The sequence below is a fragment of the Cynocephalus volans genome, chromosome 2 (genome assembly GCF_027409185.1).
Source record: "Cynocephalus volans isolate mCynVol1 chromosome 2, mCynVol1.pri, whole genome shotgun sequence".
NCBI lineage: Eukaryota > Metazoa > Chordata > Mammalia > Dermoptera > Cynocephalidae > Cynocephalus > Cynocephalus volans.
Window position 1 is genome coordinate 208,682,903 of NC_084461.1, and position 24,378 is coordinate 208,707,280.

Here is a 24,378-nt window from a genome sequence, read left to right on the forward strand (position 1 = left end):
TTACAGAACCCTACCTGGGAGGATGAGACCCCCCACAGATCCCTACTTGGGGAGGGTGAGGCCCCCCCAAATCCCTACCAGGGAGGGTGAGGGGCCCCCTAGAGATCCCCACCTAGGGAGGGTTCTAATGGGTCTGGGTTTCAGAGAAGAGTGTGCTGGGGGCATATTGAAGTGGCCAGGAACAGAGACTCTGGCTGGGGAGGCTGTGGAGCTTGATCCAGGTCCCTGCCTGCCCTGCCAGACCAGCACAGCTGCCCGCCCAGCAACGCCCACATCTAGGGCGGTCCTCAGCGGCTGGTCCACCTTAAGCAGCAGCAGCATTAGGGCACTGGCGGGTGGGATTTCCTGCAGGAGATAGGCCTGCACGCCTGGCCTATCCTGGGCAGGGGCAGGGTGCCGGTTCTTCCCAAGGGGCATCCCTCCTCACGGAGAGTGAGGGCCTCCCCCGGCACCCGTGGGTCTCCCACTGACACGTGATCCCAAGCCTGAAGCTTGGGCCAGGTCACAGAGGGACTGGCGCCCCCTGCCCTCCTTACCCTGCCCACAGGCTGAGCTTGGTCCAGCCTAGTGGCCCAAGGGCTGTGAGTGGGCAGGGGATAAACAACCATGATGCCCCTGCAGTGTCACGACCCCTCCCACCCTCGTGAATGCCGGGGGTGGGGATCCAGATGAGAGGGGTCTGGCCCTGTCCAGGAATAGCATGGAGTAGGGGCCATCAGCCTACCCCCAGAAAACCCTTAAGGTGTTGGAAAAGCAGCTGTTTAAGAAAAGGGGCGGGGGAGGTAAAGGTCTGTGCAAATAGAGGCCCAGGAGAGGACTCCCCCCACCTGCGGCCCCATGCCACAGCACGGGGGCCTGCAGGCTGGGTGCAGGAGGGCCTGGTCATCACGGTGTTGCCCACTCTGGGGGCAAGACCTGCAGGGTCATGCTGGCTGCTTGGCCCGAGAGAGCCGCAGGCACCTGCGTGGCTGGGACTCTGAGGCTAGGAGTGACCCCGCCCCTCAGAGGGCCCGGAGAGCCGGGGCGGACCCCGAGGATGGGTCTGCCGGCCGGACGCCCCGCCCCGCCCCGCCCCGCCGCGGCCTCCGCCGCCCGGTCCACCTTAAGGGGCGCGCTGACATCAGCGCGCCGCCGCCGCCGCCGCCCGTGGGGTGGGATTTCCTCCTCCGCCGCCGCCGCCGCCGCCGCCGCCGCCGCGGGTCCTGCGCCGCGTCCTGCCCGCCCGCCCGACCCCGGCCCGACCCGGCCGGCCCCGCCCGCCCGGCCCCGGGGAGGGATGCGGCGGCGCGGCGCCCAGGATGCCCCGCAGCCCCGGGACGCGCCTCAAACCCGCCAAGTACATCCCGGTGGCCACGGCCGCCGCGCTGCTGGTCGGCTCCAGCACCCTCTTCTTCGTGTTCACGTGAGTCGCGCTGCGTCTGGGGCACGAGCGGCAGAGCCCGGCACAGCCCCGGGGAAAGGGGCAAGGCCTGTGGGCGGGGCAGGGGGCAGGGGTGGGGTGGGCTGAGCGGGCGGCTGGCTGCGGGCATCTGAGATTGAAGCCTGGAGTGCATCATCCTGGGGCACCAGGGACGGGTGAGTGCTGCGTGTGGAGACGCAAGCACTGGCTGAGCCCGGACAGGGGAGTGTGCCAGGTTGTCCAGGGTGTGGCTGCAGCCCTGCCCTACCCACAGGGCGCATGAGGGTTCTGGGCCGCCCAGAACCACTAACCCTCGCTGCAGGCAGCCGTGGGCGCCACTTGGGTCCTCTCCAGGCAGCCTGCCCCGGGCCAGAGCCAAGTTGTTCCCGCGTAGGTGTGGCCTGGCCTGGTTGCCACGTGCCTGCTCACAACTGCTGGTGACCCTGGCTGGGTGGGCCCTCTGCCCTCCCTTGACCTCTCTCTCAGGAAGGTCTGGGGGTCTTTGCAGGCTAGGCCCCACCCAGGGACTGACGTTAGCACAGCACCTCCGCAGGCTGGCCCTGGAGGGCACTGGGACCCTCCAAGCCAGGCCTCCAGTCTGGGCCCTCCAGCCTCAACTTCACCTAAGACACAGGCTGGCTCGCAGACCAGAGTGGTGTGCTGATGACACGGCCTTCCACTGTGGTGGTTGCAGGGTCACCACAGGGCTCCTTCAGGCACGAGGAGGGGGTGGGTGCTCCAGGCTTGTCGGGATCTTCAGCCATCTACCCCCTTCTACAGTCAGTGGCCATGACACAGCCCAGGTGGCCAGAGCAATGGCCACCTATTCCTGTTCCGAGGTGGGACAGCCCCTGAGTGTGTGAGTGAGCCTGGAGTGGGGTGGGCGGGGTGGGCCTGGTGCCCTCTCACCTTTGCAGAGCAGGGGTGACAACTGTGTGCGTGGTGAGTCCCAATTGGGCACCTATGAAGACGGAGGGCCCCTACCTGGAGGCTGGGGCTGGGTGGGCGCCGCGGGCTGCCAAGGATATGTTTAAAAAAGGCCTGTGTGGATGGGCTTATTTCTGGCTCGAGCAAGCCGGTGTGTTCTTTCACTCAGATGCTGCTGGTTGTGGGACAGAGAGAGGTAGGTGGTGGGTGGCCTGGGATGCCTGGCCTGGGAGGATAATCCTGCCGGGCTTCTGGAGGGGTGGGGCCCAGCACAGTCGTGGTCCCCCAGGAGCCTCAGTGGGGGTGTCTGTCTCAGTTTCTCACTACCCCAATTTATTGTTCTTTCTTGTGACTTTAAAAGTAATACATGTTCTCTAAGGAGAACTTGTGAAATGCAGAAAAAATTTTTTTTTAAGAAATTAAAACCAACTGCCTGCCTCCAGAGACTCTGCACCCCATCACCTCTGCTCCTCGGAGGGCTCCTCTGCAGCCCCTGGCCACGCCATAGCCAAGCTTGTTGGCTCACTCATGTGCGATTTCAGAGGGCCCCTTAGATGGTGTGACTGGGAACTTGACAGGTCCCAGGTGCTGGGCGCTGTGGCTGTTTCCGCTTGGCTGAGCACCAGTTCTTTCTTCCTCTGTTCTCAAAGGTAGGGTTCTGGGTCCAGGGACACCAGTGCTCTCAAAGTGTGGGGATTCCTCTAGGGCCAGTGTGGGCTACTTCTGTGCCCTCCCTACATGTGGCCTGCTGTGACTTTGGCAGGCCCTCTGTGTGGGAGAAGGTGCCGTGTGTATCCCTGTGGCAGGGCGGGGGCTCATGGGTGCTAACCTGGGTCCCCTGTGCTGCAGTAGTCATCTAGCAAGACTCTGGAGCCCCACTTGCCCCTCGGGGCAGATCTCCCCCACACCCCGACCCTGATGTAGTCAGGGACCCTGGCCCAACCCACCCCATCTCTGCTGAGCTCCTTCAAAGTGACTCAGTTCCTGAGGAGGGCCTCTGCTAGGCAGCCGTGCAGATTCTGGGTAGGCAGAGTTCTAGACCGATTGGGGTGGCCATGCCAGGCCGGTCCCCTATTCTGCCAGGCCTTTTGTCCCCCTAGTGCCCACCCTTCCACCCTGTCTCTGGGCCCAGGCCCGGGCACAGGCCCACTGCAGCCTCAGACACATGCCCGGGAAGGGGAGTGGGCTACTTCTGCACCCTTCCCACTCTGTCCTTGGAGCCTACACAGGGTTCCTGTTTTCTGTTTGCTCTTTGGACTTTACTGGATGCTGAGTGGCCCCAGGTTTCCTCTTTGCACTCAGTAAACATGAGTTGCCCCCTGCAGGGCAGGTTTATTCATGCACCAGTGGGTAGTGGTTCCTGGTGTCACTCAGGGTGGGGAGCCGGAGGCCTAGAGGACCAGGGACTTCCTCCCTCAGCCAGCTCACCAAGGAGGTGGCACCAGCAGGACATTCAAGCATCTCTCCAGGAGAGGCTGGGGCATGGGAAGGATGCCTACATGTGGGGGCGTACCCCCTCTGTGGATGATGTGTGTCCCAGGACAGGTTCTCAGAGGCTTTACTTCTCCAGGAAGCATTTCTGGGTTCATGGTAGGGTTTGTGTGCCCCTGATCTGGTTCAGGTGCTAGGAGGGGTCTGAAGACCCCCAGGCTAGGCCTCGGCCCCCACCCCACCCCTGCCTCCCCCTAGAGCCACTTTGCGGAATGACAGAAACTCTGTGAACGCTGGAGGGCTAGGGCTGCTTGGCAGGCCGCCAATGCCTGGGGCTGGGCTGGACTCTTTTGTCTCTCTGTCTGGGGCATTTGGGATGGCACAGCTGGTCCCCAGATGGGCCCGAGGCCTCTCCATACTTGGAGGCCCAGCATAGGACAGTGGGCAGTCCAGGCCCGGAACCAGGACTGCAGTAGGCCTGGAGCCACTGACTGGGGCCCTCATGGGGTGTGGGGCTTGGGGTGGAAACTTGGTGTGCTGGGACTTGCTGCATGTGGCCTGGGGTACCCCTGGCCTCCCAAGCCTCAGTTTCCCAATCTTCCCAGGTGTCTATAGGGATCAGAGAGTGGGGTGCAGATGCTGTGCCATCCTGACTGGGGCAGAGTGGCTGGTGACCTGCTGGTCCTGGGTACCCCTGTGGGCGAGTGCCACTCTCAAACACTGTTAATGAAGAACCTGATTTAAATGAAAACGTCTGAGTTAAAATTTTCCATTCCACATTTAGCTGTGGCAGACATTCTGCCCCTAAGCCACCCCCCCTTTGCTGGGTGGTGTCTCCCTGCTGGCCCAGGCGGGACTCAGTCTGGACCCGTGTGGGGCCCACAGTGGTGGTGGTGGCACATGTCCTGGCCTCTGGCCCTGATGCTCAAGAAGTGGGGGCAGGACCTGGAGGAGGGCTTGGGGCCTCAGAGCTGGGTCCCCCCCAGGCCCGCACTCAGCCCGCAGTGTGTCCTGTGTCCCATCCACTGAAGGCTGGACATCCCATCTATGGCCCAGGGGCCTGTAGCCTGCCTGTCTCTTTCTGGCCCTCTGGCAAGCTCAGGACTTGTGGTGAGACCCCATGGAACCAGCCAGGGTGAGGCAGGCCTGGTATGCACCATCAGACCTGGTGGGGGGGGTGTCGTCCCCGCAGGAAGAGAAGCCCCCCCCGCCCCTGAGCCTAGGATGGACACAAGCATGGAGTTAGCACTACTACCTACTGGGCCTTGTCCATGAGCACTCCTGTGTGTCCTCATGCGTCCTGTGTCCCTGCGTATCCTCCTGAGTCCTTGTACATCCTTGTATGTCCTCACATGTCGTTGTGTGTCCTCATGCTTGCACTGTTCAGAGGGGAGCAGAGGGAAGCCCAGGGAGGTTGCCTGAGGCCCACAGTGAAGGGCAGCCGAGCCAGGGTTGGATGTGGCTGGGGATGGTGGGAGGAGGGGCATCTGCACACGTGTGTGTTCATGTGTGCACGTGCATACATCTCTGTGCGTGAATGAATGTGCAGGTGTGTCTGTGTGGCCATGTGTATGTGTGTTAACATATGTGTGCCAGTGTGCCCACAAGTGTGTATGTCTGTGCATGCAAGTGTTTGTGCATGTATGTGTCTTGCATGTGGATGTGTTTGTGTGTGTGTGTGCATGTGTGCCTCAGAGCATATTTGCTTGTGTGCACACGTGTCCTTGCATGTTCACGCATGTGTCTGTGCACGTGCCTGGCATGTGCCCTTCCTCTTCTCCCCTACTTAGCCCACATGTTTCCTGAGTTCTGGGCCCTGCCAGATGGGCCAGTGAGTCAGTCCCCATTATGTGGGGTCCAGGCCTGAGGGTCCCTGAGGCAGTACCTTGGGGGAGGACAAGAAGGATGAGTGCCTGGTCCTGGGCCTGAGTGAAGTCTGGGGGGCTGGAGATGGTGGGTGGGGGACAGTGGCTCAGGACCCAGTCAGAAAACCTGTGCCCCACACTCCCCCCGGCCTTCCTGACATCCGGCCAAAGCCCCGCACTGGTCTTCACACGCACATGGGCAGATGGTGTTCACGCCACACAGAGGCCGCCCAGCATCTCCATGTATGCATTGCCCAGTCACTGTGCAAGTTTTCACATGTGGCCCTGTGGCTGCGTGGCTGCTGCCCCACCCACCCCCAGGCATCTCATGGCCGCTATCCAGCCCACCTGGCCTTGGGGGGAAATCGAGGCTCAGGGGGACACAGCAGTACAGCCTGCCTGGGCTGGCGGGGAGCTCTGGTCAGCACAGGGTTTGGCCGCCCTGCCCGCTAGGCAAGCGCAGTCCTGAGCCCTGCTAGAATCAGACCAGACTGGCCCCAGGGCCTCCAGTCCCAGCTCCTTGTCTGTAAAATGGGGAGGACAGAAGCTGTCCCTTCCTCACAGCTGGGGGGTCCAGCACACAGTTCACTGTGTGGGGTGAGTGGCAGCAGACACAACGACAGAGCCCGTGCGCCAGGCGCTCCTGCCCTGAGACCGCACCGTGTCTGCATGTTTGTCCACCCCACCCTCAGCTGGCTCGGGACCCCTTGGCCTCCCTTGGTCCCTTCCTTTTTCAGAGCATGCCAGCTCCACAGGCTCTGCTGATACCGTCTTGAAATTCTTAATTATTTTAACAAGGGGCCCACATTTTCATTTTGCAGATTACATAGCCAGCCCTTCCCAGAAGGTGCGTGAGGGGCTTGCTCATGCCCCAGCAGGGTCCGCAGGACCCCACTTCTCCCTGGGGTGCTGGGCTAGTCTTCTTGGGGACATCTCTCACCTTATTGGAGAGCCTTCCCGCTGTCATTTGGGCCTGTGCCCCCTGCCTTGCTGGGCTGACCACGCCATAGGGGCCCTCTGTCACCTTGCTCAGTGGTATTGGGTGGGAGGCCACGAGCATGTTTTGAGTGCCATCTGTATGCCAGCCAGGGATGGAGAGTAGAAGGAAGGAGTCTGCTGGTGAGCACTCCAGCCTCCAGGGCAGGGAGGTGGGGGAAGGCCTTCCGGCAGAGGGAACCGTGTGGCTGCAGCTCCTGTCCCCGCGCCGAGCAGCCTCCTCCATAGGCTGGTTCCTGGAGAAGAGGATGGGGTAACTTGTGGCTCCCAGCCCCACCAAGGGTGTTGCTGTGGGAAGTACAATCTTTAAATAGCCTCTCGCTTTCCACTAAAAATAGCGAGGTTCTGCTGCCATGGAGGTGGTTGCTGGGGCGGCGGGGCTGGCTCCTGGCCAAGGCAGGCGTGTGTGCAGCAACGTGGCTGGTGTGTGCTAGGGTGGTCCCGCCCAACCTGCTGCTGGCCACCATTGCTCCATCCTCCTGCTCAGGGCTGCTGTGGGGGCATCCCCACTGGTTCCACAGAGGGCCTGGGTGCAGGGAGGGGAGTGAATCCCCTGTGTAGCCCATCCCTTGTCACAGCAGCTGGGTGCAGGGGGTACAGTAGGAGAGACAGGGAGCATGAGGCCAGTGGGGCTTCTCTGGAGCTGAGTGGGTGGATTCAGGAGCCTGCTGCTGGGTCCCCATGGAGGGGACTCTGGTCAGGCTGAGGCTGAGGAAGGTGCTCTTCAGGGAGGTGTGCAGGACACTTCCGGGGAGGCTGTGGAGGGGGAGCCAGGGGTCCTGGAAGGCTTCCCGGAAGAGGGGGTGGCCTTGGAGTCAAGTGCTGAAGGGTGGTGAGAGATGGTGAGGTTCATTGTGCATTTCCAGAGTCAGCAAGTGTTCGGTGACAAGCAAACTAAAAAGAAGGGGCTGCCCGATGGGAATGTGCCCCTCAGGGAGGAGCCGGGGTGATGCCCCCCATGCATTTACTGACCCAAGATTGGGGCTCCCATTAACCCAGAATCTCCCTGGGGAGGGGCCCCGCTGGGATGGGGTGGTCTAGGTGAGGCCCAGGGCTGGGCACTAGCCTCTGTCCGTTGTAGCACATGGGCTTTGTAGGTTCCTTTCCTGTCTTAGGCTCCCACCTCCACTCTGCACCTCCTCCCCCACCCATCAGGGCAGAGGAGCCCAGTAAAGAGGCCGGTCTGGGATGGGAGGATGAGCATGGCTTGGCTCGGGGTCACCACTCCTAAATGTGTGACCCCAGGCCTATGGAGCCTCAGTTTCTTCAATCATGAGTTGTGTTCCAAACAGCCACCCTAGGGATTTGCAGGGTTGGAGCTGGCATTGGGGAGCCTGCACTCTGCATGACATGCACAGCCTCTGACATTGAGCACAGGAGCGAGGGCCGGGCAGAGGTCTCCTGGCTGCGTGCAGTAGCCTCTCTGTCACCATGCTGTGCACCAACGGTGGCCTCGCAGGCCCAACCTGCACACACGTGGCTGCGCCTCGTAGCTCTTCCCCCCTCATCCCCTCCCCACCTAGCCGCCACTCCCCCTGACCCAGCTTTCTGCCCTACTGTCCACTGCAGGTGCCCGTGGTTGACGCGAGCTGTGTCCCCAGCTGTTCCCGTCTACAATGGCATCATCTTCCTCTTTGTCCTGGCCAATTTCAGCATGGCCACCTTCATGGACCCTGGCGTCTTCCCCCGAGGTAGGGCCCTGTGCTGGGGCAGCTCATTTGCTCACTTTTGCTAGAGTGTAAGTGGCTGACTTGGGAGAGACTTGGGGGTTTGCAGTGGGTGGGCTGGGCAGAGATTGGAGAGGGGCTCTTCTGCTAGAGAAGTCACCTTCCTCTCCCTACCCCCCATCCCTGCCTGGCTCCTGGTCTGCAGCGGACGAGGACGAGGACAAGGAGGACGACTTCCGGGCCCCACTGTACAAGAACGTGGATGTGCGAGGCATCCAGGTCCGCATGAAGTGGTGCGCCACGTGCCACTTCTACCGCCCACCACGCTGCTCCCACTGCAGTGTCTGCGACAACTGCGTAGAGGTGACCACCCACTGCCCCGTGCCCCCCTCCCAGCCCCGCGCCAAGTCCCCACCCGCCCTACGCCCTGACGCGCTGCTCCTGCCCAGGACTTTGACCACCACTGCCCCTGGGTCAACAACTGCATCGGGCGTCGCAACTACCGCTACTTCTTCCTGTTTCTGCTGTCGCTCAGTGCGCACATGGTGGGCGTCGTGGCCTTCGGCCTGGTGTACGTGCTGAACCATGCTGAGGGGCTGGGAGCTGCCCACACCGCCATCACGTATCCTTGGTCCCCGAGTGTCCTGCACAAAAACAGTGCAAGCGGGGACACGTTTCACAGGGGAAATTGAGGCTCTGGAGGGTTGGTCAGCTGCCCAGGGATCCCCAGTGGGTGGGTCACCATCCTTAAGTGGGCAGGAAGGATGTTTGTTCACAGACACCTGCTCTGTGCCACTCTTGATGGGGTCTATTGTGTCCTTGCCTGTGGCTGTTGACCTTAACGGGCTAGTATGGCTGTCATGTGTGTGGCTGGCCTCTTCTTCATCCCCGTCATTGGCCTCACTGGCTTCCACGTGGTGTTGGTCACTCGGGGGCGTACCACCAATGAGCAGGTGCAGACCCCATCAGGGACGGGGTGTTCCTTATAGGCTGAGAGGGCTGCATGAGGACTGGAGGGGTTGGGGCAGGGCTGTGGGAACCCTTGCCCAAGGTGGCTGGTCTAGCTGGTTGGGAGGAGGCTGTACCTCTCAGACCCCCAGGTGGGGCTCAGGAAACGGGGCCACTCTATCCTGTCCCCCTGCACACTCCCTGCCCATGGCACTGCAGCCACCAGTGATCGGGGCCTGGAAATTCCACAGCTTCCTTCAGGGATGACGTGAGTCAGGCTAGGGTGACATGAGTGAGGGGCCCCCTAGGCTGACTCTGCCCATGCCACCTCTCACAAGGACCAGCTTCTGAAGAATCCCAGATGCCCCTGCCTGTCCCTCTGCCCACTCTGGCCTGGACTGGGGTGGCCAGGCTGGCTGAGGAGTCCCATGTCCACAGGTGACGGGGAAGTTCCGCGGGGGTGTGAACCCCTTCACCCGAGGCTGCTATGGGAACGTGGAGCACGTGCTATGCAGCCCCCTGGCGCCCCGGTGAGGCCCAGCCCAGGCAGGGTGGCGAGGGGGCCTCTGCTGGGTGTGGGGTGGGCAGCCCCAGACCCTCAGCCTGCTCCACTTCTGCTCTTGCCAGGTGGGGCCAGCCCTGCCCTTGTGTGTTCACACCTGGCCACTGACCCCTCTGCCCCTGGTGCAGGTATGTGGTGGAGCCGCCCCGGCTGCCGCTCGCAGTGAGCGTGAAGCCGCCCTTCCTCCGGCCTGAGCTCCTGGAGCGAGCTGCACCACTCAAGGTCAAGCTTAGTGACAACGGGCTGAAAGCTGGCCTGGGCCACAGCAAGGTGGGGGTCTGGGGTGGGATGGAGGATGGGTGGGAGTCATACCCTTGGAGGGGAAAGCAGGCAGGTTGGAGGGGGCCTAGAAGAGGTGGAAGAGATAAGGATTGGGTGGATTCTGGGGAGAGATTTAGGTTCCAGGGCTCTAGGAAGAAATCCCCAGGTAAGCCCCACCCCTCATCCAAGCCACACCCACCACTGACCCCACCCCCTCCCAGTCAAAGGGCAGCCTGGACCGGCTGGATGAGAAGCCACTGGACCTGGGGCCACCACTGCCCCCCAAGATAGAGGCTGGCACATTCAGCAGTGACCTGCAGACCCCTCGCCCAAGTAGTGCTGGTGAGGTGGGACAGCCAAATGGGGGGAGGGACATGGACGGTCCCCCATCTGACCCCCATCTGACAGTGGTCTGTCTCCCCAGAGAGTGCCTTGTCGGTGCAGAGGGCCAGCCCCCCAACACCTGCCATGTACAAGTTCCGGCCAGCCTTTCCCACGGGTCCCAAGGTGCCCTTCTGTGGGCCTAGTGAGCAGGTGAGGAGGCCTGGTCCTGGCCCCTGGGTCTCACCCCTGGGATGCCACACCTCTAGCTCTGCCCCAGGAGGCCCCATGCCCAAGGCAGCCACACATGAGCTCGGGACCACTGGAGAGGAGCAGGTTGGGGTGTCCTGGGTGTCACTGGGGCAGGCAGTCCTGGCCTGGTGTCTCTGTCCCTTGGCCGGCATTGCCCATGGGTGGTGGGTGGCTGACCCCAGGAGCAGTATGTGCTGGAATGCCCGGAATTCCACCATCAGTCACTCTGTAAGGCCCACGGGAAGGCTTCAGAAGAATTTGAGATTTGTTTGAGGAAGCACATTTATTTTCCCTGAGTTGTATAAGTATTCTACGTTCATTGTGGAGCAGTCCGTGGGCTGTGTCCCTCCTTCATGGCTACCCCAAGAGGCAGGCCTGTGGCTGGGCCCTGTGTGCCTAGACCAGCCCCACTCCTGCGGACCCTTTCCCTTTAAGATAGAAGTCCTGCTCCACCTGCCGCTTGGGGGCCACTGGGTGAGGCAGTGAGCCTGGAACTCCCTGGCAGAAAGTCAGCCTGGTGGGCATGCAGTGGCCCTGGCCTGCAGGAGGAGAGTCAGCCCTGCTTGGAAATGGGGGCCTCTAGGTGCTCTCCCCACATCCTTGCTGGGACTGTCCTGGATACCATGGAGGATTTGGACTGGTTAGCTGAGAGTACTGAGGCCACATTTGACCCTACTCCCTTTGGGTTTTGAGGTTCCTGGGCTCTTGTTCCCATCCCCAGCCCATATGCCTCAATCACAGAGGCTGGAAGAGGCCCCTCCTCCCTGTGTCTGCCCCAAGTGGGTGGGCCCCTTGGGTTGGGTGGGCTCTGAGGGCACAGCCCTGGGTGTCTGCAGCAGCCGGCTCTGGCCTTCACTCTAGACCCCTACCCGTCCGCTGTGGGGAGCTGGGGGACATGGCCCTGGGTCACTGTGTGGTTACAGCTATCCTGCGAGTGGCCTATGTGGCTGCCTCCTCCCCACGTGGGTAGTGCACACAGCAGCTGGCCCCATGCAGTCTTCCCTCAGAGACCCCGTCTGGGGCCGCTGTGTGGCTCTTCTCTGTCCCAGCTTCCTTCCATGGTGGGTACAGGAGAGATGGGCTTGGTCAGGGGATTTGGAGCAACTTGTACTGTGTGTCTGTTGCACCTGCTGCCACGATTGATGTCACCGGGATTGCACCTTCTACGTGGGCAGAGTGCCTGGTGTCTACAGGCAAGGGTGGTTGAACCCTGGCTGGGCAGGGGGTGGTGGTGAGCAGTGGTGAGCATGCCCTCTCTCCCTGCAGCTCCCGGGCCCTGACTCCCTGACCCTGGGGGATGACAGCATCCACAGCCTGGACTTTGTTTCCGAGCCCAGCCTGGACCTTCCTGACTACGGGCCCAGCGGCCTGCACACGGCCTACCCGCCATCCCCACCACTCAGCGCCACTGATGCCTTCTCGGGTGCTTTGCGCTCCCTGAGCCTCAAGGCTGCAAGTCGGCGGGGTGGGGACCATGTGGCTCTGCAGCCCCTGCGCTCTGAGGGTGGGCCCCCCACACCCCACCGTAGCATCTTTGCCCCCCACGCGCTGCCCAACCGCAATGGCAGCCTGTCCTATGACAGCTTGCTTAACCCTGGCCCACCCAGTGGCCATGCGTGCCCTGCTCATCCCTCAGTCGGTGTGGCTGGTTACCACTCACCCTACCTGCACCCCGGGGCAGCCGGCGACCCACCTCGGCCCCCGCCCCGCAGCTTCAGCCCTGTGCTGGGCCCCCGGCCTCGGGAGCCCTCTCCCGTGCGCTATGACAACCTGTCCAGGACCATCATGGCCTCCATCCAGGAGCGCAAAGACAGGGAGGAACGTGAGCGGCTGCTACGCTCCCAGGCCGACTCACTCTTTGGGGACTCGGGCGTCTACGATGCGCCCAGCTCCTACAGCCTGCAGCAGGCCAGCGTGCTGTCCGAGGGCCCCCGAGGCCCCGCGCTGCGCTACGGCTCCAGGGATGACCTCGTGGCCGGGTCCGGCTTCGGTGGTGCCCGCAACCCTGCTCTACAAACGTCGCTGTCCTCACTGTCCAGCATGGTGAGCCGGGCACCGCGGACGTCCTCCTCCTCCCTGCAGACCGACCAAGCCAACAACAACGCCCCAGGGCCCCGGCCTGGCAGTGGCTCACACAGGTCACCAGTGCGCCAGGGCCTGCCCTCCCCGCCTGGTACTCCCCGTTCACCCCCCTATGCAGGCCCCAAAGCCGTCGCCTTCATCCACACAGACCTCCCGGAACCGCCACCCTCGCTGGCTGTGCAGAGGTGGGTGTCTGGAGGTGGGGGTGGGCTTCCCGGTGCAGGGCAACCATCTGGCTGCCTGTGGGGCACCTCTTGGCCGGCCACTCATGGGTCATCCCAGAAGCCTGTGGTTGTCTCCAGAGACAGAGCAGGGAGGGTGGGCCTCATCCTGCCTTGAAGGCCCCTGGTCAGCCTGTGTGAGGGCAGCCCAGCTCCGAGGACACCCTGACATGCTCTGGGGACGGGAGCAGGAGGATTCGTGCCCTAAGCCCCACGTCTCATTCTCTGAGAGCCTGCACAGGCCTAGCACATGGAAGGGCCCTGGGGCTTCTTCCTCTTGAGCTGGCACCACATGGCACTGAGGGCTTCCTTTTGGCATGGGTCCTGACCTTCCTGGGTCAGGCTGTCACTGTCCACTTGGGGCTCTCCCTGGGCCTTCCTAGCTGCATCTCCAGGATGCTGAGGCTGAGGCATGTCACCTTGCAGCAAAACATGCTGCCCTGGGTGCCAGCGCCCTGGCCCTCAGTGGGGCACATAGTCCCAGAAAGTAGAGGCTTCCCTGCTCATAGATGGGGAGGGCAGGCTGGGTCCAGGCCCCCAGCGGGTTGGTAACTGAGGACACTGGGCCAGCTGCCTCACAGGCCTTGGCTCCTGAGCCAGGTGCAACATGGCACCCTCACAGCCCCACCCCATCCAGGTCCTGGTGGCCCTCAGCACAGGCTTCGTTGTTTCCTGTTGGCAGATGAGGCCCAGGGGGTCCCTGTCCGGGCCACTCCACCACAAAGGGACTGGGAGCCCAGCTGCGGGTGGTCTAGCCCTGAGCAAGGCTTCCCCTCCCCACATGCTGTCCAGAGCCTGTTCAGTTTTCATGGAGTCAGGGAGGAGCTGCCTTTGTGGATGTGAGACATGGGAGACCCAGAGACCCAGAGGGTGGCAGCTGTGCAGTGAGGCAGGGACAGCAGCCAGGGGATGAAGGAGCTTCTGCCCTTGGGAATGTTTAAATACTATTGGTCGGTGCTGTCGTTCGGAGGGCAGCCCCTTGTTTTCCTAGGAAGGGGTGGGGAGGGGGCCAGACAGGGTCCACACCAGGTTTTCCAGCTTGGGGCACCAGGACAAGATAGGGCAGGGCCCAGGGGCTTGATCCAGTGTCTGCCTGCCTACCCTGTGCTTTCTGTGGTCAGTGCCAGCTGGGAGGGACCGAGGGACCCAGGAGGGTGGTGGCAGTTACAACCATGTCTGTCTGTCCGTCCTGTGACAGCACAGCCCCTCCACAGGCAAGTTCTGCACCCCCACCCACTTTCAGTGTGAGACCCACCAAGCTCAGAAGGCAGGGGCTGACCAGAGTCCCATGAAACCGAGCTGCACCAGCCCAGGGCTCCAGTACACGTCTATGTTGTCTGTCCTGTCACCGCTGCTGCCATCCTCTGTCGCCGCGTGGTCCCGTGTTCACCGTGTGCGTGCGTGTATGTGCTTATTTTGATGCAGGGACCACCCTCAGCTGAAGACCCCCCCAAGTAAGCTTAATGGGCAGTCCCCAGGCCTGGCCCGGCTGGGGCCAGCTACCGGCCCCCTGGGGCCCTCCGCCAGCCCTGCCCGGCACACACTGGTTAAGAAGGTGTCCGGCGTGGGTGGGACTACGTACGAGATCTCGGTGTGAGGACTGACCGCCACCCATCTGCCATGGCACCACGGGGACCAGGACCCCACAGCAGCTCCCCCAACCCCCACCGACTTCTCTGCCCCAGGGAGAGGAGGCCGCCCAAGGCTGGTTGTGGATTCGTCAGCGGGGAAGAGAGCCATGCCTCCACAGCTTGTCCCCATGCCCTCTGCCTGTCCATCCACTCATCTGTTTACTGGGAAGACGGGACCTTGGACGAGGCTGGGCAGGGGCTGCCAGGCTGTGGGTCTGTGTGTCCATGGCCCTGCTCTCATGGGCTGAGCAGTGAGGGGGGCCCAGACTGCATCTGTGAGGCCTCCTCTCAGCTAGGCTCAGCTGCCGCCTTGTCACCCACATTCCACCAGGTTGTCACCAGGCCAGCTCCCAGCAATCCTACAGCCTCACCACTCCCCATACAGATGTGGCCCAGAAATGGACAGAGGCACCCAGGGCCCCTGGCCATCCTCCCAATGAGACCTGCAGGCTCCTGGACAGAGGGCCCCCACCCAGCTGCTCCTAATGCGTTGCCTTTCATGGACCCCTCTGGAAGCTTTTAACTTGGCAAGGCCGATGCTTCTGCAGGGAGTCCAGCCCCGGCCTGTTTGGGGTTGTGATGGATGGGTGGACAGACAGACGGACAGACAGACAGCTGTGGCAGGGGTCCTGGCTCCATGTGTCCCGTCTTGCCTGGCCAGTGGGCCCGTGTCCCTGTCTGTGTTCTGAGCTGCCATGCCACGTCTGATGTGTTAGCACTCGGGCCGCTGCTGTCCCTTTCATTGAAGCCTTAACCTCTGCTTTATGCTCTTGTGGGAGGCGACGGGGGGCAGGTGGGAGCCGGATGCTGCCACAGGGGGCCGGTGAGACCCGGAGCCTCCTCCCCAGCCCTCAGGCCCTCCCTGCCAAACTGGAGAACCCCTACCCCAGGCATGCAAAGTCCCTGGCCCTGGCCCTAGCCGGGCCAGTGCCGTGGGCACCGCGTGGAAAGCACATTGGGGAGGGGGTCACTGCTTCCCCTGGCGTCAGGGACCTGAGAGTAAGCACACGACAGTGTCTGCTTGCGTTGTGTCTGTTTTATGTTTTTATATCTACATCTATATATCTATACTTTTATTAAAAAAAGAAAAAGAGTCATTTTGATTCTTTCCTTGGGCAAGGCCAAGGCTGTTGCTGCAGGGACCTCGGGGGCGTATGAGACGTGGGGAGGGCAGGCTCAGGTAGCTGGTGGGCACGGGGTTGATGCGTTCCTTGTGGACATTTCTGCTGACTTAAGCCAAGTCAGAGGCCTGGGAAGTGGGGCTTGCCAATGGGTCTTTGGCTGGCAAGCGTGACAGTGTCTTACTCCAGGTCTGCATCATATCTAGTAGTAACAGGGTGTTTGGGGAAAGGCTGGGGCTGCAGCCGCAGCAAGGGATTGGAGGAGATGGAATGGGGGTACCCATGGGGGCTGCTGCACTTGCTGGCACTTATTCCTGCTTGCCAGATGCCAGGGACTGGGTGGGGGAGTATCAGGGCTGAGACAGCCTGGCAGGGGCTGGCCCAGTGTGGGAGGCATGCGGGGCTCAGGGACCTGCAGCTCTGCCCCATGCTGACATCCACCTTCTGCTTCTCTCTCACGGGACACCACGGCCCGCAGGGGGTGGATCAACACCTGCAGCCGTGGATGGGGCCGGCGTGGCCAGCCCAGGGTGCCCCCAGGCCTGCACCTGTGCCACCTGGGCCACCCCGAGGATCACCCGCCTCTGCGGGACCCCTGGAGTCCGACCGCTGGGGCGCCCCCCCGGGGGGCCATGTGCCACCTGCACTCAGCCGCGTCCAGCCTTTTCCCCAGTCTCTCGGGGCCCTAGCAGGATGCCAAGTAGGCAGTTCTGGGGCCTGGGACAGCCAAGAGAGGAGGCAGGAGACCCTGCAGTGGGTCTGAGTGTGGGCTGGGGGTCCCTTTTCCACCAGCCACATCTTGACTGACTCCTGACCTGCCAGGGCCCCTGACCCTGTGTCCATGTGACCTCAGGGAGTCCCCCACCTGCTGTGGGGGGTCCAACACCCCATGGGGGCAACCAGCACGACCTTCATCCTGGCCTCCCTGCCCAACTAAGCACTTTAGACTAAGCCACTTCCTCCTGGGGGAGCCCCGGCCTCTTGGGTTGGGCTGGGGTGGGGGTCTCAGGTTGCCTCTGCAGGTCACTGCACTCCCCCCACCCTGCCCCCAGCACATGAACAGATGCCTTAACTTCCTGGAGCGCCAGCCTGGTGAGCTGTTGACCCTGGCCTGCCCGCCTGCCTGCCGAGTTACCATTGACAGCTCTATCCTGGCCCATCTGAGCTGTCTGTACCCAGAGATCATGCACCTGGGAGCTCAGAGGGCCCCGCCGTCCCTGGGCGGGAATGCCTCAGGGGCAGGACAGGGTTGAGCCCCTGTCAGCTCTTCTCCTGTGCAGGGTGCACCCTGGGCAATGGCTCTATTTCTCCCATTTTGGGATGAGAAAGCCACAAAGCTACTATTCTCTGTTGTTCTAAAGGGTAGCCCCCCAACCAGTTTAATTCCCCAAATAAAAGTTTTGGTGTTTACCTCCACAGTTTTGTCCACCAATGTGATCCCCTTGTCTGAGCCTTGGGTAGTGCCAGGAGGCTGGACCGGCCGTGGAAGCTGGGTTGGGAAGGGACAGGAGTGGGAGTAGGGTGGGGGGTAGTGGACAGCAGAGCGGGGACGGGGGGTATGTGAGGGGCATGAGGTCAGTGGGCCAGCAAATTCAGGGCTGAGAAACTGCCCTCTGAAGTCCCTGGGAGGGCCTGGCCCAGGGGTTGAGGCCCAAGGATCCCTGGTCCTCATTGCAGTTACCTTTCAGTAGAGACCCACCTGCGGCACCCTCAGGGCTCAGAGCCCCTACAGAGGGACTGCCCTCTGGCGGCAGATGGGGTGTTGGGCGTGGGAGCCAACCCTGATGCTGGGGGTGGAGGCTGAAGTGGGGGCTCCCCCCTGAGGGACCCCCACTGCCAGATCCACCGGGCACCTCAGGAATTGCAGAAACCTCCACCCCCCAGTTCATGGAAACAAGCTCACACGCCATGTGTGTCACAACTATATGTCCAGCTGCAGGCCCAGCCCTCAGGACAGACCCCGCCTCCACCCTTCTCCGCAGCTCTTGGCGGGGACGGTGCACGGCAGTGTTGTGGGCAGGGGCCGGCGTGGCCACTGGGCACCCGGGGCAGCGCCGGCCGCCTGAACTCCTCCTCGCTGGGGCCGCTGGGCCTCCGGCCTAGAAGGGCAGGAAGTCATCCACCTCGAGGCGCAGGAAGGGGCCGAGCAGGGCCCGGAGCTTCCAGACGGCGGCGCGGCTCAGCAGGGGCGGCACCAGCCCCTCGAAGGGTGCGGGGTCCACCACGTACACGTAGGCGGCGGTGCAGGCCAGCAGGGTGCCCAGCAGCAGCCTCAGGGCCAGCAGCCTGCGGGCGGTGGCGGTCAGGGGCAGGGGGCGCCCGCAGGGATAGTCCCGGGGGACTGGGCTCTGCCCGCGCAGTGACCTACCAGAGCTGGCCTTTGAGGCCCTCGGAACATCCCAGCTGTGACCGCCCTTTCTGTCAGGAAGGGGGCTGGGTCAGAGCCTGCCCCGAGGGCCAAGGTGAGGGCGGGGATCCCTGGCTCTGGGGGACCCATGAGGGACAGGCATTTTAATGCTTGTCAACCCAGCCAAGGCCCCGCCCCTGCCCCTCCCGCCACAGGCTCCTGCAACCACTGTCCCCGGATGATATGGTCAGCTGGCTCCTTGGCGGCTCCTGCCTGAAGCTCATTTCTCTCCTTCCCCCCACTTCTCTCCTGCCCCCCACTTCTCTTCCCCCTCCTCCTGTCCTGGGAAAGGCCTGGTCTCCAGACTGAGAGAGAGGAGTGGGACAAGGGCTCACCGCTGAGCACGCCAGCTGCTGCTCCTTCCTGGCCTGGGCGCGGCACTGGGCCCGCTCCCTGGGGGACCACACTGTCAGGACCATGAACCGTCCCCAGTCTGGCACCACCCCCTGGTTTGGTGCTGTGGGACTGGGGGGTCAGGGAGTGGTCCACCCCATCCTGACCAGGATACTTCCCCATCCTGGCTCAGCTGGGCTCCCAGGTCCCTGCCCCACACGTCACCCTAGAATCTCCAGCTGGATGTCCTCCATCTGATCCAGCACACCCCGGATGTCCTTCTTGAGGTTCTGGGGGTCAGAGGAGGTAAAGCGGGTCCTCCACCCCAACCACCCTGCTACCCTCCCCTGCCTCTCATCCCCACCTGTCTGTGCCCCTGTCCCCTCATCTCCCCGGGTATTGCCCCTTGGAGACCTACCAGGAGCCCCGTGGCCTGGTTGTTCAGCGCCATGTGTACCTCGGCCACACCATCCCACACCTGGGAGAGAAGAGGCTGGGTCACACCAAGGGGGCAGGGTCTACCAGGTGAGTCCCCTAGCACCCAGGGAGGAGGATGGGTCCCACCCTGGGTCAGGCAGGGACCTCAGTGATGGCCATCTTCTTCCTTTCAAAGGACAGTCGGATCTGCTGCAGCTCGTTCTAGGGGAGGGACACAGTGTGGGTGTGGGCAGGGCTGGTAGGCTAGTCAGCCCCCACCCAAGCCCCACCTGGGACTGCTACATGAAGGCCCCCTTCCCCTTCCCAGCCCCATTCCCCAGCCCCACCTGGGACCGCTGCACAAAGGCCTCCTGCCCCCTGCACAGCTCCCACTGCAGCATCTGCAGAGGTGTCCTCTCCTCCAGGGGCTGGGGATTGGGCGGCTCAGGAGGCTGTGGGAGAGCCCCCAGGTCAGCCCCAAGGCCATGGGCAGTGTGTGTGGCTGCTTGTATCACAGGGTCTTGCTGCACTTACCCAGGCCAGGGCTGTGCAGCTCGAGTGCTCAGGACACAGGGGCAGGAACTGCTGCCCTGGCCCCAGGAGGGCCCCCAGCTGATCCCGAAGGTCCTGGTTCTGCCTTTTCTGGAGGTTGGGGGCAGAGAGATGGGACGGCCTGTCATGGCTGCTTCTCAGGCAGGTGGGCTGGGGCAGGGACTGCGAGGAGGACAAAGGGGCATGGGGCCTGGGCACCCCAGGGCAGCTTGGTGCCCACCCCACAGTCAGTGCCACACTCACCAGGCTGTGGTTCTCCTGCTCCAGCTGAAGAAAGGACTGTTCTGCAGACCCCAGTGGCCCACACTGAAGCTGCGGGGGGGCTGCCCTGGGCGAGGCTGGGGCCCCTCCCCCTAGTGGCAGGGATGGGCACCCCCCCTGCCTGGGCACAACCTGCTCTTGCCCTGTATGCAGAGACCAGCTCCACCCCAGCCCCGCCTCCGACTCTCCTTGTCTTTGCCCTGCTGGGTCTCTCGCTCTCTGTTGTGTCGTCTCTCCCTCTTTGCTCGAGAGGAAGATCCTGGGTGCCTCACCCCCAACCCTGGGCCCCCCACCCCCTGTCCCCGAGGCTGGGAAAGTCCTCTCAGTGTCGGCTGAGTGAGCGGAGGTGAGGGGGACCAAGCAGGGCCACCTTACAAATCCCTGGCAGGGCTGATCCAGGCATCCTCCGTGGTTGCTTGAGGCTGGAGCTGGGGGACACTGGGGGTGGGAGTGGCCGCAGGGGCCCAGGGTTTTCGGCCCCTCCATCCCTCCCTGTGACCCCTTCCTGACCCCAGGTCCAGGCTCTGGCCTGGCCCGACCTGCCACCCTCTTTCTGAGGACACTTTATGTGTCAGGTTGGCTCACGGGTCTGTGCCAGGCAGCTGTCACAAAGGCCTGGGTGCAGCCAGGGAGGTCACAATGGGCCGGACTGTAGACTGAGCCAGGGCTGCAGGGCCCCTCCCGTCATGTCACTGTTTCTGAAGTTCTTCCATCTGGTTGCCTCCCTCTGCCTCTTCCCCACCCCACCCACCGCTTTAGCTGTTTTCTTAAAATGTAAAACAGATAAGACATTCACATAGTTCCAAAAAAAAATCAAACAGCCGAAAAAGTGTCCAATGCAAACCTCTCTCCCGCCTCCGCTTCCTGTTCTCCCTGGCCACGAGCCTCTTCTTTAAGATCCTTCCAGGGGTGGGCTGCCCGTCCCCTGCACAGCCAAGCATCTCCCCCACCCCCCATCCCAGAAGAGATCATCCTACAGCCTGGCTTTTTTTAAAACCTAATGTTTTTCTAAGGGTTTGTTATAAAATTCTTTTTTAGACACTTATGGAACATTATGCCAGGTCCTGTAAGTAGCATTATTATCCACTTTTTCTAGGTGGGGAAACTGAGGCACAAAGCCCTTTAGTCACTCGCTGAAGGCCACACTGCTGCTAAGTGGTGGGAACAGGTTGAGGCTTGCTTTTCACCACTCTGGAGGGCTCTTTAACCACTGCCCCTGAGTCCCTGTGTCCATGTCATCCTCTTTGTGGGTTCCTGCCTCTTTCTGTGGAAGCACGTCCTCAGTGAGCATCCTCAGAGAGCTGGCTCAGAGCAAACTGGAGTCCGTGTGTCATACAAAGGGCCACAAATCCCTCCTCTCCCAGTATCCTTCTCCTTTGCAGTGTGACTCTGCCCTCTTCCCATCAAGAGACAGGTCCCTCTCTTTGTCCCTGCACTCAGTACAGCCTCAGCGTTCACTTTGGCCAATGGGCTGTTACTGACATGCTGTGAGCAGGGGGTTGAAAAACGTTTGTGTAGGGGCCTTGACCTCTCTCTTGCAGCTCTGGGGACCTTACTCTGTGGGGGAGGCCTGGGCCAGGCTATACAGGATGAGAGGTCATCAGAGGCTTCTGTCGTCCCAGCCTGTCCCCAGCTGTCCAGAGATGGGTGGACAAGTGCAGAGAGGCCCCGGAAGAACCAGTCCACAGGGGCAGCCAAGCCGCTGACCCACATACTGCCAAGCCACAGGCCACATCGGGGTGGTTTTCTCTGCTAAGTTTTGGAGTGGCCCGTCCTGTGGGAATAGATAACGTAACGCCTGGCAGGTCTAGAAGCATCGTACTCTGACCTCACGCTTGCTGGACATGGGCTGGGGAGAGTCAGGTCTGAGGGTGTTTTCCCATGGGCGGGCGAGGCCGGGCCTCGCAGTGGTCAGCACTGCTGAGCAGGTGGGCTGCTGTGGCTCCAGATTTTGTGACGACTGAGGGTGTTTTGTCACTCACTGCACTGGGCACTTGGTAGGCATGTTCCATCTTGAGACTTTGGATTTCTTTGATAAAACTTCTCTGCTCTTTTGGGAACTCCCAGCAGCAGATGTTGGGCCCTTTGATTGACCTTATATTTCTTTCCTTTTTCTACCTGCCTTTGTGATTTGTAGATAGATTTCCGTGAATCCTGACACTTACTTTCTCTCTTGCTACATACATGTTTTTTAAAAAATTTATTTTGGATTTCAGCAGGCATGTTTTTGGTTTCCAAGATGTCTCTATCACTCCTTGAGTTCTTTCTATTCTTTCTTCAGAGCATCCTGTTCTGTTTTAGGGATAAAGTGGGTTTGGCGGGGGAGAGGGTCTTTCATTTCCTATATTTTCTCTCCCTTTGTGGTTGTTTTTTCCTTTTTGTCTGGTCTTGGGACTTCCCACTGGACACTGTCCTCAAATGTCTGGCTTTTCCTTCTTTTCTCTCCTTGTGTATAAGGGAGGCAGGAAAGAGCCGACTGGCGCATTCTCTCCTGTTAACTTTCAGAAGCTGGGGCGGTCAGGCCCTGGAAGGAAGGACTCCTGCCCCCGGGCAATGTCTCCTGCTGCAGTGCCCAGGTCTGCAGTGGGGAAGAGATGGGGGCGGTATTTGCCCGGACAGTTCCCTTTATACCTGCTGTCCTGCCGTAATTATTAACAGAGCATTGTCTCTCTCACAACAGTGTTGTGTGATCGCCACCAGCCAGCCCCCAGCCAACCCTGTTTTTCTGCCCTTAACTTTGTTCCCATCCACACTGTCCTAAGTCAGCCCCACTTCCCATCTGTAGAAGTTTGTCAAAGTCCCTTGTCTGCAGATGGCCTCTCTCCTGTTGTCTTTGCCATGTGGGATGGATACATGGCACGTGCCAGTGGGGGCCTTCATCCACAGAGGAGGTGGCTCAGGTCATGCCCAGCTGGACACATGTGGCCCCTCCATGTTTCCAGGGAGGAGGTGGCATCTGTGCAGTCCATAGCCACAGGCTCTGGCTGGGGATGAACGCAATAGACACAAGGTCTGGAGCCTGTGTCAGCTGCCTCCTGAACTGCCCAGCCGGCAGGACACGAGGGATGTGGGAGCCTCCAGGGCCCTCTCCGGCATCTGTCCTGTTCATCACTGTCTGGAATTTCATGGGTCTCAGCATGTGCTTACTCACTACCCCATGGGGGAAACTCGAGATGGGGGCCAAGGAAGGCGTCTGGGAGGACCCCAGAGGTGAGGTGGCCATGGACTGGGGCTGGGAGCCGTGCAGGTCTGCGTCTGCTGTCTATGTCCCCAGCTGGCTGGGTGCCCAGCAGGTGGCCAGATGTTCACTGGGAGAGAAGGGGTCTTCATGGAGGCTGGCGACTCCCATAACGATGACCACAATGGCAGTCATACAGGCGAACTATTGGGCTGGGTCCTCAGGTCCCATCGTGGGCACCAAGGCTGGGCTACAATCCCCGAGGGGCTGAAAAGGAGCATGTGGGGCACCGTGGATTCCCATGACCCTGGTGCACCTCCTTTCTCGGCCTCGGGACCCCACGCTGCCTGATGCACTCACACCTTTACCCAGGCTGTATCTTGTCTGGAAGGCTTGCTGGTCTCTGAGAGCCAGCTCTGAAGAGCCCCCCTTCCTGAAACCTTCCTTACCCTTTCCTGTTGTCCTTGCAATGTGGCCCTGAGTTCCAGGATGCATGCGGGATGGGGACACTCTCGGAGGAAAGAGGGAGCCCTGGATCCATTGCCGTGGAGACTTCCCACTCACAGGGTCAGATATGCGAATGTATGCCAAGCCCTGCAAATCGGGGTCCTGGGTTGGGGCCATGTGGAGGGTCTGTGTTGAGTCCCGGCTCTGCGATGTCTGTATAGGAGGGGCTGAGTCTGCATCAAGCCAGGGCACCAGCAGAAGCTGGAACTCCTGGTCACGTGGGTGGAAAGTCTGGCCAGTTGGAGTGTGTTGGGGGGTGCATTGTGGCCCCTGTTGCCAGGCAGCGTGCCTCCCTGGATGCTGGTTGCCTTGGAAGCCGCTTCCTGCCCGTGTTGCCATGACACCCAGATGGCCTCGGAAAGCCTGGAGCCCTGAGGAGGGGCCACCCCCACCCCCCTTGCGCCTCTTCAGCTCATGCCTAGCGGATGGGCTGGGGGAGAGGAGGAGAGGCGTGGGACTGGCCAGCAGTGTGGAGACCCGGGCTGGGGGCCAAGGACAGGGGCTGGATGGAAGAGGTCCTGTCTGTAATCACTGTGGCCCTGATGTCCAACCCTGAGCTCATCTGAAAAGCTTGGAAACGGGCCCTGAGAGGATGGTACATGGGGTCACTGGGTCAGCCACAGCCCTTGGGGGACCCCTCTCTCTACCCGCTAATCCAGATTCTTGGTCCAGACCCACCTGGGCTGCCCATCAGGGGCCTCTCCTTCTCCAGCCCTCTGAGCCACTCTGTATGAAGGGTCGTGGGGTCCACTAGCCCTTGAAGAAATGTCCCTTGGGCTCTGCCAGCTTCCCTGGAGCATCCCTGGCGTGGGCATTACCGTCTTTCCACTGGAGCTTCAGTTCACCCCCCTTCACCTCCAAGCCAGGGCATGGGGCATGGCCTGGGGGTGCATGTACTGTGCTCTGCCTTGTAAGAGGTGCAGAGGGGCCTTGAGGGGAGTCTGGGGTTTCCCAGGTGCCCTTAGTCTCATAGTAGGAGGACAGGTCTGCTGGGGCTGTCTGAGATGGGGTGGCCTGCAGAGTGACCACTACATGCCAG

The 24,378-nt window shown here is 61.7% G+C and overlaps 2 protein-coding genes across 3 annotated transcripts; one reads left to right on the forward strand and one right to left on the reverse strand.

Moving 5' to 3' along the window:
• Positions 1-1,269: 1,269 nt before the first annotated feature.
• ZDHHC8 (zinc finger DHHC-type palmitoyltransferase 8) lies at positions 1,270-16,442 on the forward strand. 2 transcript variants are annotated; one of them, XM_063087370.1, is made up of 11 exons: positions 1,270-1,402; positions 8,188-8,309; positions 8,491-8,648; positions 8,735-8,907; positions 9,136-9,238; positions 9,672-9,763; positions 9,924-10,065; positions 10,278-10,398; positions 10,481-10,590; positions 11,896-12,896; positions 16,163-16,442. In XM_063087370.1, the coding sequence occupies exons 1-11, from the start codon at positions 1,299-1,301 to the stop codon at positions 16,371-16,373; spliced, it is 2,337 nt and encodes a 778-aa protein (XP_062943440.1). In that variant the 5' UTR covers positions 1,270-1,298; the 3' UTR covers positions 16,374-16,442. The 2 variants fall into 2 exon arrangements, with proteins under 2 accessions (XP_062943440.1, XP_062943441.1); XM_063087371.1 differs by lacking the exon at positions 16,163-16,442 and adding an exon at positions 14,358-15,618.
• Positions 16,443-17,505: 1,063 nt separating this feature from the next.
• CCDC188 (coiled-coil domain containing 188) lies at positions 17,506-20,140 on the reverse strand. Its single transcript, XM_063088161.1, has 9 exons — positions 19,637-20,140; positions 19,376-19,483; positions 19,189-19,293; positions 19,007-19,063; positions 18,843-18,902; positions 18,650-18,714; positions 18,427-18,484; positions 18,053-18,102; positions 17,506-17,970 (listed from the first exon to the last, which is right to left on the reverse strand). The coding sequence occupies exons 1-9, from the start codon at positions 20,138-20,140 to the stop codon at positions 17,784-17,786; spliced, it is 1,194 nt and encodes a 397-aa protein (XP_062944231.1). The 3' UTR covers positions 17,506-17,783.
• Positions 20,141-24,378: the final 4,238 nt, after the last annotated feature.

What these genes read in the sequence shown, in the direction of transcription:
- ZDHHC8 (XM_063087370.1), top strand. Translation starts at nt 1,299, where the DNA reads ATGCCCCGCAGCCCCGGGACGCGCCTCAAACCCGCCAAGTACATCCCG. An exon ending in CCCTGGCGTCTTCCCCCGAG is followed by an intron (nt 8,310 to 8,490) that starts GTAGGGCCCTGT and finishes CCTGGTCTGCAG; the next exon opens with CGGACGAGGACGAGGACAAG. An exon ending in TGCAGCCCCCTGGCGCCCCG is followed by an intron (nt 9,764 to 9,923) that starts GTGAGGCCCAGC and finishes CCCCTGGTGCAG; the next exon opens with GTATGTGGTGGAGCCGCCCC.
- CCDC188 (XM_063088161.1), bottom strand. Translation starts at nt 20,140, where the DNA reads ATGGAGGGGCCGAAAACCCTGGGCCCCTGCGGCCACTCCCACCCCCAG. An exon ending in GCTGCACAGCCCTGGCCTGG is followed by an intron (nt 19,294 to 19,375) that starts GTAAGTGCAGCA and finishes GCTCTCCCACAG; the next exon opens with CCTCCTGAGCCGCCCAATCC. An exon ending in AGAAGATGGCCATCACTGAG is followed by an intron (nt 18,903 to 19,006) that starts GTCCCTGCCTGA and finishes CTTCTCTCCCAG; the next exon opens with GTGTGGGATGGTGTGGCCGA.